Source organism: Leptopilina heterotoma, unplaced genomic scaffold (assembly GCF_015476425.1).
Source record: "Leptopilina heterotoma isolate Lh14 unplaced genomic scaffold, ASM1547642v1 Lhet_17, whole genome shotgun sequence".
Classification (NCBI taxonomy): Eukaryota; Metazoa; Arthropoda; class Insecta; order Hymenoptera; family Figitidae; genus Leptopilina; species Leptopilina heterotoma.
The window spans coordinates 637,029-651,761 of NW_025110886.1; the positions used below are offsets into that span (position 1 = coordinate 637,029).

At 30.3% G+C, this 14,733-nt stretch overlaps 2 protein-coding genes across 14 annotated transcripts in view; one reads left to right on the plus strand and one right to left on the minus strand.

The window, feature by feature from the left end:
• Nucleotides 1-14,733, minus strand: part of LOC122499658 (transcription factor 12) — a 231,710-nt gene that overhangs the window by 205,941 nt on the left and 11,036 nt on the right. The gene's annotated exons all lie outside the window — the stretch shown is intronic.
• Nucleotides 7,811-9,399, plus strand: LOC122499659 (uncharacterized protein PFB0145c-like). Its single transcript, XM_043608133.1, has one exon. It carries the CDS (start codon nucleotides 8,116-8,118, stop codon nucleotides 9,397-9,399), a length of 1,284 nt encoding a protein of 427 aa, XP_043464068.1. The 5' UTR covers nucleotides 7,811-8,115.

Here is a 14,733-nt window from a genome sequence, read left to right on the forward strand (position 1 = left end):
TCTGCATGTATAGTATTTTTTTTAGAAATTACTCGGATTTTAAAATTTTAAATATTTTAAAATATTTAAAAAAAATTTTCTATAAAAATAAATAAATAGAAATAAATAAATAAATAAACAAATAAAAAGGAATAATTAAAAATTCATTTAATAAAAATTATTCAATTATTGAATTCAATTTTTCAATAATTTAATTTAGAAACGAGTGAAAGGTCAGGAAAGTAAAAACTAAAATTTTTGTGACAACACTAAATTAAATAAACGAATTTTTCGACTATTTTTGTATTTTTAATCGACTAAAGTGACTTCTTCAAGCCTCGATCCGAGGCCTGAACTTATTTTTTAGTCATTTTTTAAATATTATTTTCACTCTTTGGAAGAACGTCGCAGTGATACTTTTCGAATACTTTCTATTCAACTAATACCCAACGCTATGAATTTTCTTTTTGCTAAATTTTCAATGATTTTTCTTCCCCCCCCCCCCAAAAAAAAAAAGAAAACTGATTCCGTGATTTATCTCCCAGTGCTGCTTTTTTTCTGAATGTGATTTTTTCCGCATAATTTGCGTCCTGGGGTTTTCTTCTTGGACATCCCTGCGGAGAAGAAGTCCAAAAATTTCTATATTGGTTTTTCAGACGACACTTCCTGTATATATATATATATATATATATATATATATATGTACCCTAACACACATACTTGAAAAGGTTTCAGATATCATATCTGTCAGCTGAAAAACTCTCCAGTATACTTCAACTTTATACTATCTCAAGCACCGAGGTCGAGCACGATCTTTCATATACAATGAGAGATGATAAAAAAATCGAACATAAACAATCTCGATACTTTGCTTTTTTATCATATTATGTATATTATATATAGACAAGGGACTTTAAACTATTTGCCACTGACGTTCATTTTTTTTGTGTCATTCATCAAATCGTAATTGTAATCACTTATTACTGTAAAAAATTGTCTATAATTAAAAAGCTAAATAAAATTACTATTACTTTTTTATTTTACTCCATTCTATCATCTAAAAAAGCTAAAATCATTCAGATTCAGGACTCAAAGTAGGGAAAGTATTTAAAAATAGTAAATACGGACTTTACAAAATAAAAGTGAAAAATTAGGGACCATTTCCGGACCAAAAATGAAAAATTAAGGACCATTTCCGGCCCGAAAAAAATAAGACCGAGTCAAAGAAAATATTTTACTTAAAACTATAAATTAAATTTTTCTTCACTATAAAACATGAAGATATCGATAACTCCGAGTTCGGAGTGATTCGACTCGGAGTGATCGATTTCTTCATGTTTTATAATAATTAAAGATCGAGTGATAAAATCATTTACAATTTTCAATTATTATTTACAAGAATTTAAAACTATAAAATTCTTCAATTATTTTTTTAAATTTTCGAAAAAGTTCTTTAAAAATTTTCAAATAATAGAATTCTATCGATTAGTTTTAATAAAATTTTTAAGAATAATTACATTTTTCGGAGAAATTCGATTGAAATTATATTAAAAATAAATAAAATAATTAAAATTCTGCAATTAATTTGATTATTTATGAAAATAATTGAATTCCTATAGAAGAATTTTACTACTTTTAAACAATATTTAATTTTTGCGAAAGGATATTATTAGGTATACTCTTGAAAATAATTGAATTTTTGCAATAATTTCTAATTTTTACAAAATTTTAAATGAAATTCATTTTTAAATCAATTTTTATGAGAAAATTCTACTAGAATTCAATTATTTAAATACAAATAAAATGCAAATAAATAATTTATTGAATAATTCAACTTTTTCTTAAAATTTAATTTTTATAAAGAATTTTATCCTCAAATTTACAAATAATTGAATTCTTTTTACGAATTCAAACATTTTTTCAAAAAATTTGAATTCTTTTCGAAATTGTAAATATTGAAAATCATTGAATTAAGGGAAATTTTTCAAAATAATTCAAGTTTTGACAAGAATTTTAGTTAAATTTTTTAAAATAACTGAATTGCAGAGAAATAAGTTACTGAATCTTTCTTAAAATTGAATTCTCTTAAAGAACTTTATCAACAAAGTTTAAAATAATTGAAAAATAATTGAATAATTGATTAATTTAGTAATTATGAATTCATTCGACGAATTTTAAGAAAATTTTAAAAAATAATTACATTTCTCGAGAAATTTGATTAAAATTGTATTAAAAATAATTGAAATTCTGCAATTACTTTTATTATTTATGAGAATAATTGAATTTCTATAAAGAACTTTATTATTTACCAAAATAATATTGAATCCCCTTAAAAATTTTATCATTTATGAAAATAATTATTTTTAAAGATAATAATTGAAATTTTGACAAAATTTTTTTGTACATTTCGAACATAATTGAATTTTGTAATAAGAATTCTATTACTTTTGAAAATAATTAAATTTCTTCAATGAATTTTATTACATTTTTTTAAATAATTAAAATCCTATGAAGAATTTTATTATTTATAAAAATAATTAAATTGTTTCGAAGAATTTTATTATTATTTTTGAGACTAATAGAATTGTTTCGAAGAATTTTGTATAAATATTTTGAAAATATTTACATTTTTCTAGAAATTTATTCAAAATTGAATTAGAAATAATTGAAATCCTGTGAAACTTTTTTTTATTATTGTAATTATTCTTAATTTTTATTATTATTTACGAAAATAATTGAATTTATGCAATGAATTTTAATAGATTTTTTTAAATAATTAAATTCTTATGAAATATTGTATGATTTGTAAAATTTTTTTTTAATAGAAATTAATCAAGACACCTTGAAGAAAAGTCGAAAATCGCTTATTTCATCGAAGCAATAACAGAAAAAAGTCTCAACCCTTGAAAATAGTTGCAAAAGTCCTACACTATCCAAGCCCTACATTAAAAAAAAAAAAGTTTTAGACAATTAGCAAAAAAAAAAAAAAAATTAAAAAAAGTGGCACGTGCCTGGCGCGTACAAAACCGCATCCTAAATGACACAACGCTTTCGCAGGTAAAAAGAAACAGGACGGAATTTACAAGGAAGATGATAGTATAGGTCTCAAAAAGAAGAAACGATCATTTCCGTGACTTTCGATTCCAGCCAACGATTACAAGCGGTCGGCCTTTGCTACTTTGCTGAGTGTGTACCCGACCCAAACGGACAGCACGAGAGAGTGAGTGAGTGAGAGAAAGGGAAGCAAGGTAGACGAGAAAAAGGGGAGAAAAAAAAGGAGAGATGGTCCGTTGCACCGTACGGTAGTAAAACGGAACGCGAAGGTGTATTTTGTGGAGAAGCCTGTCTGCCACGCGACCTAAAACAGTGGTGGGGGGTTTTGGCGCTCATGAGAAGAGAGAGAGAGGGGGGTGGGGGAAGTGGCGCGACCGAGAAGGGCAGAGGAGAGATGCCTGTATACGTATGTATGTACGTGGGGGCCATGAAGGGTGGCGAAAGAGAAACATAAAGGGGGTGAGGTGGTGCGGGAGGGGAGGTCGAGCAGCTGTCGCTGCTGGTGCCCCCCTTTGCGTTACCGTAGAAGGGGCCTGACCGAGGACATTGGCGTAGGATTCGGGACCCATCTCAGTGGCTCTCCATTCCGACCTCTCCAAGTTTCCTTTAGTACTTTATTCCCTCCTTCATCGCTATTGGAATTCTATTTATTAATTCTCCCTATTTCTCCGATTGACCACGAATCCGTTAATTTCTCCTCGAATCTAAATTGTTCTCACATCCCTAATTTTTAAAATAGATTTTCCCTATTTTTTCAATAGAGATGAGGATTACTCCAATTACCCCCCCCCCCACTCTAATTACTCTGACCCCCATCTCTATTTACTTCCCCTAGACCATCAGAATTCTATTTTTTCTATTTATTAATTCTCCTGATACCCCAATTGACTGGGGTCACTTGACCCCAGTTTGGGGTTGTCAGGAGAATTAATAAATATAATTTTTCTTCCCTCTTTTGAAGATCCTTATTCTTCTCTTCCATCGGAATTCTATTTGTTAATTCTCCGAATTCCCCGATTGACAATTAATCCATTAATTTCCCCTCCGATAAGCTAATTGTTGTTCCCTCTTTTCTTGACCATCGGAATTCTATTTATCAATTCTCCCAATTCATTTTTCAACTAAAATTCTTCTTTAAATCAATTTTTTTTAATACTTATATTGAAAAAGTTCTTTGTGAATTTTCAAATTCTTTTGTTTACAATTTAATTTCACGAAATTACGATTATTCTGACATACTTCAATTAAATATACATTAGAAATTAAAAACTTTAAATGTTTAAAAAAAATTCCATTAAACATATTGAGAAAAAATAATTCTATAGAATTCTTAATTAATAGTATGAAAAGTTCAAGTTTTCAAAGATTTTAATTCTGAAATTCATTTTTAAATTAAAATTTATTAGAAAATTCTATACGAGAATTCAATTATTTCACTATAAAAATAAATATTTTATTAAACAATTGAATATTTCTTAAAATTGAATTTTCATAAAGAATTTTATCAACAAATTTTTAAATAAATGAAAAATAATGAGTATTTGAATTCATTCGACGAATTTTATTTAACATTTTTAAAAACAATTACATTTTTTAACGGAATTTGATTAAAATGGTATTTAAAATAATTGAAATTTTGCAGAGAATTTTAATAAAATTTTTTAAAATAATTTAATTTTCAAGAAGAATTTTATTATTTGAAAAGATAATTCAAATTTTGACGAGAATTTTTAATAATTTTTGAACATAATTTAATTTCTGAGAAGAATTTTATTACTTTTGAAAATAATTGAATTTCTGAGAAGAATTTTACTATATTTTTGAAAATAATTAAATTTCTGCAATTATTTGTAATTGCTTCAAAATTCAATTTGTTTTAGTGTTATTAATAAAAATCTTCTGTTAATTCATTATTTTTAATAATAAATTAAATATATTATAAAAAATTCAACTAATTTCAAAAGAATTTTAGTTTAAAAATTTTTTTTTAAATCTAAGTTTTTTATATTTCTAATTAAATTCATTTCAAATTGAAATTTTACAAAATTTTAAATCAAAATCTCTTAAAGTTCATAACTACTTATAAAAATTATAAAGGCAATTGTTTTAAATTTGAATTAAGTTTGAAATATTTAAGTGAAATTAGATTTCAAGAATAAACACAATTTAGAAAATAACCATTTTCCAGTATTCCGATCCAAATTACCTGATTTTTCCAGGTTTTTTCAAGTTTTATAAAATTCCCCGACATTTCCAGGTTTTCCAGTTGCGTAGCAACCCTGCATATCATAAGCCAGATATTTCAGAAATGAAATTGGATATTTCCAAAAAGAAACTACACACTAGTTTCCTTAGCAATTCTTGAAAAGTTTATTTTCAAAAATCTACACTTGCATTGATGAGTTATAAGCTTACAAGGTATCCTTATTATACTATTGCTGAAAAAAATTAAATTAATATCAAATGAATTTTGGTAAACTAAAAATAAAATTAGATGTAACTGAAATCCTTTGACAGTTGAGTACAGTCTCAAGACTCCAGTATGGTGGGGGTGACGCGTCTTTTGAACGATTTTAGTTCCCTCTTCTCTCAAAAAGTAGGCGGCGTTTCGATCACAATACGCGCTCATTGTTTTTATTTATAATATGAAAAAATCACTTCAACTTTTGTATTTGATCTTTGCCACAGTAAAATTGTATAAATTTCAGGTTTTTAAATATTTTTTTCATTGCCCATAGTTCGCTAATCATTTACCATATAGTCAAAATATAAAAATTTTGTGGATTTTGAAACATTTTTCCCATTATTAAAAAAAAAGTATCGAACTCTAGATCATTATTTCACACCTATCTTGATTTTTTTTCCCTCAATATTTGAAATGAATTTTTTATTTTGAAAATTCCGTTACACATATATAAATGTAAATGGGAAAAACATTTGCAAACTAAATCCCAATGTAGAGAGTGTCTTAAAAGATATAGTTTCGATAGAGAAAATCCTGGTATGGTTGCGGTATACCATAAGTTTATGCCTATCCATTGGTCCCGATCAAAAAACCCGCGAGAGTGTTGCGACACTCTCGGGGAGGAAATGGCTTTTCGAAACATTCTCGTTTCGCGAGAAGGGAAAAATATTCTCTCGCTCCTTTTACCTTTTTTGTATGAAGCTAAAAATTGAGGAGCAGAAGAAGTGTTATCGTTTTGAATATTGATCCGCTAGTTTATTAAATAAGAATGAATATAGTTGCGGTTTATTGCATTACACGTTATCCTATAAAAGAAGGTAAAAAAAATTGTTCTCACGAACCATAAAAGTTATCAGGAATAAAGAAAAGTCTTTCTACCTTTTATTTCGAAACTGACAAGATTAAATTTAAAATTAAATTTAAAATTAAATTTAAAATTAAATTTAAAATTAAATTTAAAATTAAATTTAAAATTAAATAAAAAATTTATAAAATTTGCTACTGCAACTTCTACATAACTGACCTAATACGTTTAGGCCAATTTTGACCTATTTTTTCACGAGGCCAAAAAAGGCCTCGTAGGGGCCTTTACATTACGAGTCCCTTAAGGGCAGTTAAGTTAAATTAGAATTTAGACCACATTTTGACCTATTTTTATTTTCTATAACCTAACTTGACCGTTATTGATATAAAACAGGTTTATTTTGAACAATTTTAGTTTGCGCTCGCTATTAACTCATTTTGATAAAAAAAAAACTCAAAATAAGCTGTTTTTCCTGCCTGTAATTCCAAAAACTATAATTCCTAACAAAATAAGTCTAGACAAAAGATTTACTGTTAGTCCCCCTATTAATTTCATCGAAGTGGGCAGAACAGAGGAGAGCAGAGCAGGTGAAGAATTTAAAATTCAACCTCAATATTAATAAAAAAAAAACTTTCCCTTCATTGACTTGACTCGAATGTTTGTAAATATTTATAATTTCCCAAACTTTATTTTCATCAAAAGTTAATTTATTAGAATAAACGATTTTTCCAGAAATGATGAATTTTAATTAAAGGAGAGGAATTCTTTCTCTTTTCTCTTTTTTTTTTGTTTTTAAATAACAGGTAAGATGGAAAGAGAGAAGTGTATAAGCGAGAACGCGTGCCGTGGCACGTGGCCCGTACGTGTCCGGTTTCTCTCCCTACTTCTTCGTCTTCTTGCATTTTCATTCACGTGTTTATATACGAAACTAAAGGACGATGACGATGACGACGAAATGGAGAACGGAGATTCGAAGGTGGTCGACAGTCCAAGTTCTTCTACCCCCCTTTTTTTTTCCTTCCTCTCTCTCTCTCTCTCCTCTCTCTATATATACTTTCTCGTCTCGGTTATAGGCCGGAATGTTCAACAGGTGACCCCTACAACATCGTTTTCATTGCTATTTTTCTCCGAACCGTTCTCCTAAATCGTTTCATTCTCGCGAATAGAATTATCTTTCTCCATCAAATATAATAAATTTATCCCAACGACTTTTAACCTAAAAATTAAAATCCAAACCTATTTTTTATAAATATAAATCCAAACTTAATTTTTATGATCACAATTTAGAAAAATTATAACGAACGGAAAAAATATTTAAAAATTTGTTAAATTTATATATTTTAAACATGATTAAAATCTAGGGAACCATATATCTAACGACAAAAATATTTGAAAACCTGAAAATTTTGGGGGTTTAAAATATTTTTGCCATCGGCCATGGCTCGCTCTGGCAATTAATATTAAAAATTATTATTTAAGAGATGAGAAAAAATGGCGGAATGCGTGTGAGTTGTATGAAATTCGAGCTGCGAAAATAGTTTTATTATCTAGATTAAAAGCCTAGACGCGATAAAAAAGTGGAGTGTATTGTTTAGGGAAATATTCAGAAGTAGTTAGAGTGTAATACAGAATAGGGGAGTGGATTTACTGTGAGAAAATTTGATAAAATAAGAGTGACGCGTAAATTTGAGGTTAGGTGCAACTCATCTAATATATAGGTGTTCAATTCGACGTGATAATTCCAATGTGAGTGAAAATAATGTACTACAGATGGCATCACTATGTCAAGTAAGCGATATGGAACAGCTGTCAAATGAAAACAATAACAGAAAATAATAAACAAATTGTGGAGACTCCAAAGAGAAAAGTGGGAAGGCCAAAAAAAGAGGAAAAGGAAAAGGAAAAAAATAAGAAAAGTGCGCAAAGAATGTTAAAATTTCTGGGGGGAAATTCAGATGATTCAAATGGGAAGAATTTAGGAGCTGAAGGTCAAAAGAAAACTAATAAAGTGACACACTCGCCACTAAAAGAAAGAAATAATAATGGTGATATTAAAGGGGCTGAGAAGATTCAGGATAATGTGCCGTTACTAAAAAACACGGAGAAGAAGGAGGGAAATGAGAAAATAGAAAAAACAACTCTAGACAGAAAGATTGAGGAAACAACAGGAACACAAATGACGGACGATACAGAAAAAATCGAAAAAGTGATTCAACAAAAAGAGTGTAGATGTGAAGAAAAATTTAGGAAAATAATTGACGAGTTATGGGTAAACAAAATGCAACCGAAACTAATTGAAATGAGTGACAACATTAAAAATCTACAGGTCGCAAAAGACAACGAAGAAGAAAGAGAATTACGAAATGTAGCAGCACTCACGGCAGCATCCAGAGCGAGAGAAAGAGAAATTGGTTGTGCGATTGAGTTAAAACAACTTACAGAAAAAATCTCTGATCTAGAAAAGAAAATACAAGATTCAAAAAGGGGACGTGAAGAATTTAATTTAGATCACTACAACAAAAATCGGGAACTACAGGATAAAAATAGGTCGCTGGATAGACTGGACGAACAGAACGAAGAAATTAGTAGCATCCATACTCAAGAGGAAAACGGAAGAATAGATGACCAATCAATGACCAGACAACCGGAACTGTTAACTAAAAACGAAATTAAATGGGAAATGGATGAAAGGCAAAAAAGGAAAAACTCAATAGTAGTGAGAGGTTTCAGATCAAGAGGAAAAGATCTCAGAAGAGAAATTGTGGAAACGCTTCATGAATACACGGGAGTGAAAATTGAGATACGAAATATGACACAAATAGCAGGAGGGGCACTGATCAAATTAGATTCGTGGTTTACAAAAAGAAAGCTAATGCAAAACAAATTTAAACTGAGAGGCACGGCGATCAGAATTGAAGATGACATTACAAACAGAGAAAAAGAAGTGCAATCCTGGATCGAAGAGCAAGTAAAAAATGGCAATGACAGAGGAGAGCAAGCTAGCCTAAAATATATGAGATGGATCATTGGGGAAAAAGAATTTGTGTGGAATGAAGAAAACGGCCCAAAGGAGTTGCAATTTTTTCGAAGGATGTGAGATAAGATCGATCAACGGGGTAGTATGGAATCTAGCAGGCGGTAAGAAGATAGAAAAAGTGTGGGATTTTTTATCGAAATTTGAAATTATTGTGATTTTAGAGACATGGATTGAAAAAGATAAGGAAACTTTTTTTCTAGACAAACTGGATAAGAATTATAATTGGGAAACTAAAGCAGCGATAAGAGTCAACAAAAAAGGAAGAGCAAAAGGTGGCCAGTTAGTGGGGATTAAAAAAACTAGTAATCTGAAAGTTACAGTGAAAGAGTGGGAATATGGTTTAATTTTAAGCTCGGATGTGATAGGGGAAGTAAGAAGAAAAACGAATGTTGTAACAATTTATAACAATGTAACTGTAACTAAAACGTGCAATGAACTCAGAGAAATAATTGAAAGTTTTCAGGCTAAGGGAGAGGGTGTAATAATGATGGGGGACTGGAACGCAAGGGTGGGGGAATATCAAGGAGAACACGACTGTGATGAAGATGATCTACCTAGGAATTACTGTAAAACAAGGACATCGGAGGATAAAAATCTTAACTCGGAAGGAATCAAACTAACAAAATTTTGCGACGAACTAGGAATGAACATATTAAACGGAAGATTAAAAGGGGACATGGAAGGTAAATGGACACACGTTGGTGAAAACGGGGGCTCTGTTTTGGATTATTTAATTGAATTGCAAGAAGAAGGAGACAGCATTTTCAACAAAATGGAGATAATAACAAGGACGGAATCCGACCACCTCCCAGTGACATTTCAGATGAAAGCAAAGGGAAAAAAAGAAAAAATTAAGAGGAAAATTGTGAAAATAGAAAAAAGGGATCGATTTGAATGGAATGAAAAAAATGGCGAAGAGTATAGAACGGCAATGAAGGAACTTTGGGAAACTGAGAAAATTTCAGACGAAGAAAAGGGTGAAATCAGATGGGAAAGGATTATCAATTGCATCAAAAAAGCGGCAGAGAAAACCGGAATGAAAAAAACACAGAAAATAGCAGGGAATTGTATAAATAGTAGAGTAAAGGAGATTAAAGAAGATCAAGAAGTGAAGGATCAAAAGAAGAACATCTGGGTTAAGCTTAAAAAATACATGAAATCAAAACAAGAAGAGGACAAGGATGAATTAAAAATTGAAAAAGGAAAACTCAAGGAAATGATTAAAAGAAAGAGAAAAGAAGAAAGAGAAGAGAAATGGAAAGAAGTGAGAGAAAGTAAAGACATGAAATCATTCTGGAAAGCGATAGGAAATTTTAGAACAAAAAGAAAGACCAAAGGGAAATCTATTGACTTACAAAAATGGAAGAAACACTTTATGAATTTGTTGGAGGGTGAAGAAATGGAGGAAAAAGATCAACTAAATATGGAATCAGTGGGGACGAATAAAGAGGGGACCGCGATAGAAGACAAAACACAGGATACCGAAAGCGAAAGGAGAAGCACAACGCCAGAAGAGAATGAGGATAATGATGACTTAAATGGCGATATCACGATGGATGAACTGATAAAAGTGGTCAAAAGCTTGAGAAGGAGAAAAGCAGCGGGTGAAGACGGAATTACGATCGAGTTTATTCAAGAATTACCGCAAATCTGGGGGTCGGAAATTCTCAAGACTATGAATTGTTTATGGAAAGAGGGAAAACTTGTCAAGAATTGGAACAAAGCAAGAATATACCCGATACACAAAGGAGGAGAGGAGAACGATACCGGGAATTACAGGGGAGTATCTTTACTCGATGTAGGATATAAAATTCTTACTTCACTATTGAATGGCAGAATAAAGAATTGGTTAGAGAAAAATAAGTTCTTTAAAGAAAGTCAAGCCGGGTTTAGAACAGGCAGATCAGCAAGAGATCACATTTCGGTTATGAATGCATTAATCAACAAAAATTTAAAACAGGAAAAAGGAAAATTATATACGGCATTTATAGACTTGAAGAAAGCATTCGATACGGTGGACAGGGAGATTCTTGTGAAAAAACTAGAAGAGATAGGAATCAGAGGTAGAATCTTAAACATGATAAAGGAAATATATAGAGATACACTAAATGAGATAATAACAGGGCAAGGAATCACAGAGTGCTTTAGAACATCTAGAGGAGTGAGACAGGGATGTCCGTTAAGCCCTACGCTATTCAATGTTTTTATAGAAGACATGGATTTGGATTGGGAAAGAAGAAATGAAGGGGGAACAGTCATAGGAGGGCAAAAAATTTTTGGATTAAAATTTGCTGACGATCTGGCATTAGTGTCAGATACACCTGAGGGATTAAGGGACTTAATAAAAACTACAAACAAGTATATAATAAAAAACAAAATGGAAATTAATGTTGCTAAATCGAAAGTTATGATATTTAGAAAAGGGGGGAGAATGAAAAACGAAAATTTTGAAGTTAATAACGAATTGCTAGGAATTGTTGACAGTTATAAATACCTGGGATTTTGGTTTTCGACGGGAGGAACATACAAGAAACATTTAAGGAAAATAGTTGGAAAAGCTCAAAGAGCAACAAATGCAGCTTGGGGAGTTATGAAGCGAGCAGGACTGAACAAAATGAAGAAAAGATTGTATTTAATGGATACACTAGTGAAAGCTGGAGGTTTGTACGGGGTAGAAATTTGGGGCTGGGCAAGAAGTGAAGATGTGGAAAGAATGCAGGGAAAGTTTGTCAAAATGGCAATGGGTTTAGCTAGAACGACACCAGACTACATATGGAGAATGGAATCGGGAAGGCACAGTTTGGAAACAGAAACAGTTATGAGAGCTGGAAAATATCTTTTAGAAATCTTGAGAATGGACAGTCACAGATGGCCAAAAATTTGCCTCAGAGAAGAAATAAGGGGTTTGATAAATAACAATCTTACGAATTGGGGAAAAATGCTTAAAAAGGCCTTTAGCGACGTAGGAGATGGAGAAACTATTTCGATGATTTGGTACGAGGAAGAATCGGAAATAATTAGCAATAACTTAACAACACTGGTCAAGAAGAAAATTGATCGAGAACTGCAAGGGGATTGGGGAAGAATTGATAAATCCAGCTATTGTAAGTACTACAAAGAAATAAAGAAGCAAATAGGGCGAGAAGAATACTGGGACAAGGAAAATATAGATGAAGGGACGAAAGAAGAATGGGCGAGATTAAGATGTGGAAATTTGGGAAAAGCGGGCAAAAAGGGATATAAAGATGAGAAGTGCAGAATGTGCAAAAAAGAACTTGAAGATTTGGGGCATATTTTCGTATGTGGTGAAGTAAATGGAATTATAAGCAACAATTTGATCCTGGGAGTGAAGGAGTGGATTGGAGAACGAGAAGGACAAAATCTGGACAACTTTTTACTCGACAGTTTGACTAAATTACCGAATCCAATCGTATGTGCTTACGCGAAGGAGTTTGAAAGGAAGATATATGAAAGACAGTGGTGCTAAAGTGTTAATAGTTTATTTAATCTAATTTCATTTTATTTAACAATTACTGCTTGTTTAACTTTTTTGTTTCTTTCGATTGCTTACACAACTTTCTGTGTATTAGAATTAAGGGCTTTATTACTAAACTTTTTATATCAAGAACTATATTGGATATGATGTTTTGTTTGAATGTTCAAATGGATAATTTTAATATAGGGAAATTCAACATGACAATTATAAATTTTGAAAGGGGTGTGTGATATATTGTAAAACTTGAAAAAAGTGTACAATGAAGAATAAATCTAATCTAATCTAATCTAATCTATTATTTAAGAGGTTTAAAAAAATTTTTGAAATTTAAAATTTCAAAAATATTCCAAGTAATAATTTTTGCAAAGACTGGGAATTTACTAGCCATTAAAAAAAACAAATATGCATCCTTATACTTAATACCAGAGCGACAATCGTGTTAATTGATTATCTTTCGCAGAGAAAATTATTTTATCTCTCATTTCACTTTAAAAGATCATTAAATTCAGCGCTGGTATGATATTCCTCGCTTTTTGCATACTTCAGATTAATTTCACGGCTTCCCTTCAGAAGCGTTTTTGCATCACGAAACTAACGGTCTCAAGATTATCTGTCAGTCCTTTCAAAAGCGATGCATTTCGCGATAAGCTCTTGCACTCTTTCCTGTGTACATATATATATGTATATAAATTCATTAACACAAGGGACAAATATGCTCGCAAATATGTTATGTGGCGAATAATTCTCACCAGGAAGATGAAAAAAAAATTCACTATACAAAAATCTAGAATTTTTTTTGATGTAGAAAAAAGAAAGGGAAAATGAAGTAAATTTTAGTATTATTTTAGTTAAATTATATAAATTTTCAGGGTTTCAAATATTTTTGTCATTATAGCCATATGGTTCCCTAGATTTTAATCATATATTTAAAATATATAAATTTACAAATTTTTAATATTTTTTCCGTTCTCCATAATTTTCTAAATGGTAAAAAAGCTTAAAAGAGTTTTTGTATTATTTAAAAAAAACTAATTAATTTTTTCATGAATTTTAATGCAATAATATGATTTTTTTCCAAAATATTAAAAATATTTCTAAACTTCGTTATTATTTTCTTTATGTTTTTGAATTTTCAGAAATATGTATAATTGAAAGTACTGAAAATACTAAATTTTAAAAAATTAGAAGCTATATAATTTGAATTAAATTTCATTTTTAAATTTATATTTACAGCTTTGTCATTACAAATTTTTGATAATTGAATTATTTTCTCAAAATTTGCAATTGGTAAATTTGTTTAAAATGCAAGAGTAAAGTAAACTGAAGAGTTTATACATATCTATAAGCCAGATATTTCAGAAATGACACTTGGATATTTCCAAAAGAAACTGCACACTAGTTTCCTTAGCAACTCTTCAAAAGTGTCGTTCGCCATGGTGTCCTAAATTGCGACCATAGTCAAAATATAAAAATTTTAAAACATTTTTGTCGTTGCCCATGATTGGTCAATGTTTCAAATGTCTCAGATTTTGTTTACTTTGACTAAAAAGTCTTTAGCCGCAGTTATATAGCTAAAATGTGTAATTTTTACAATTTTCACGCCTTTTAAGAATCAAATCACATATAGAAATACAAAAACTAACTCCCAATCGAGATTGAAATAAAAGCAATAGACGATTTACAAAACATAATCGAAATATAAAATACAAAATGCTCATTCAGGTGTAAATTGCCAAATCGAGTGTTATTAATTTCCACCAAAATGGCACTCGGGTGGCACTTCTCACTTGGGCCGTTTTAGTGGTGACGTCAAGGAAAACAGTGGCACCTGCCAAAAAAAAAGGAAAAAAAAAGAAGAAAAAAATCAAAGCCCCTTTCGTGCAGGCGCGTATTATAAA

Excerpts from the sequence above, each read along its gene's own strand:
- LOC122499659 (XM_043608133.1), top strand. The coding sequence starts at position 8,116 with ATGAAAACAATAACAGAAAATAATAAACAAATTGTGGAGACTCCAAAG.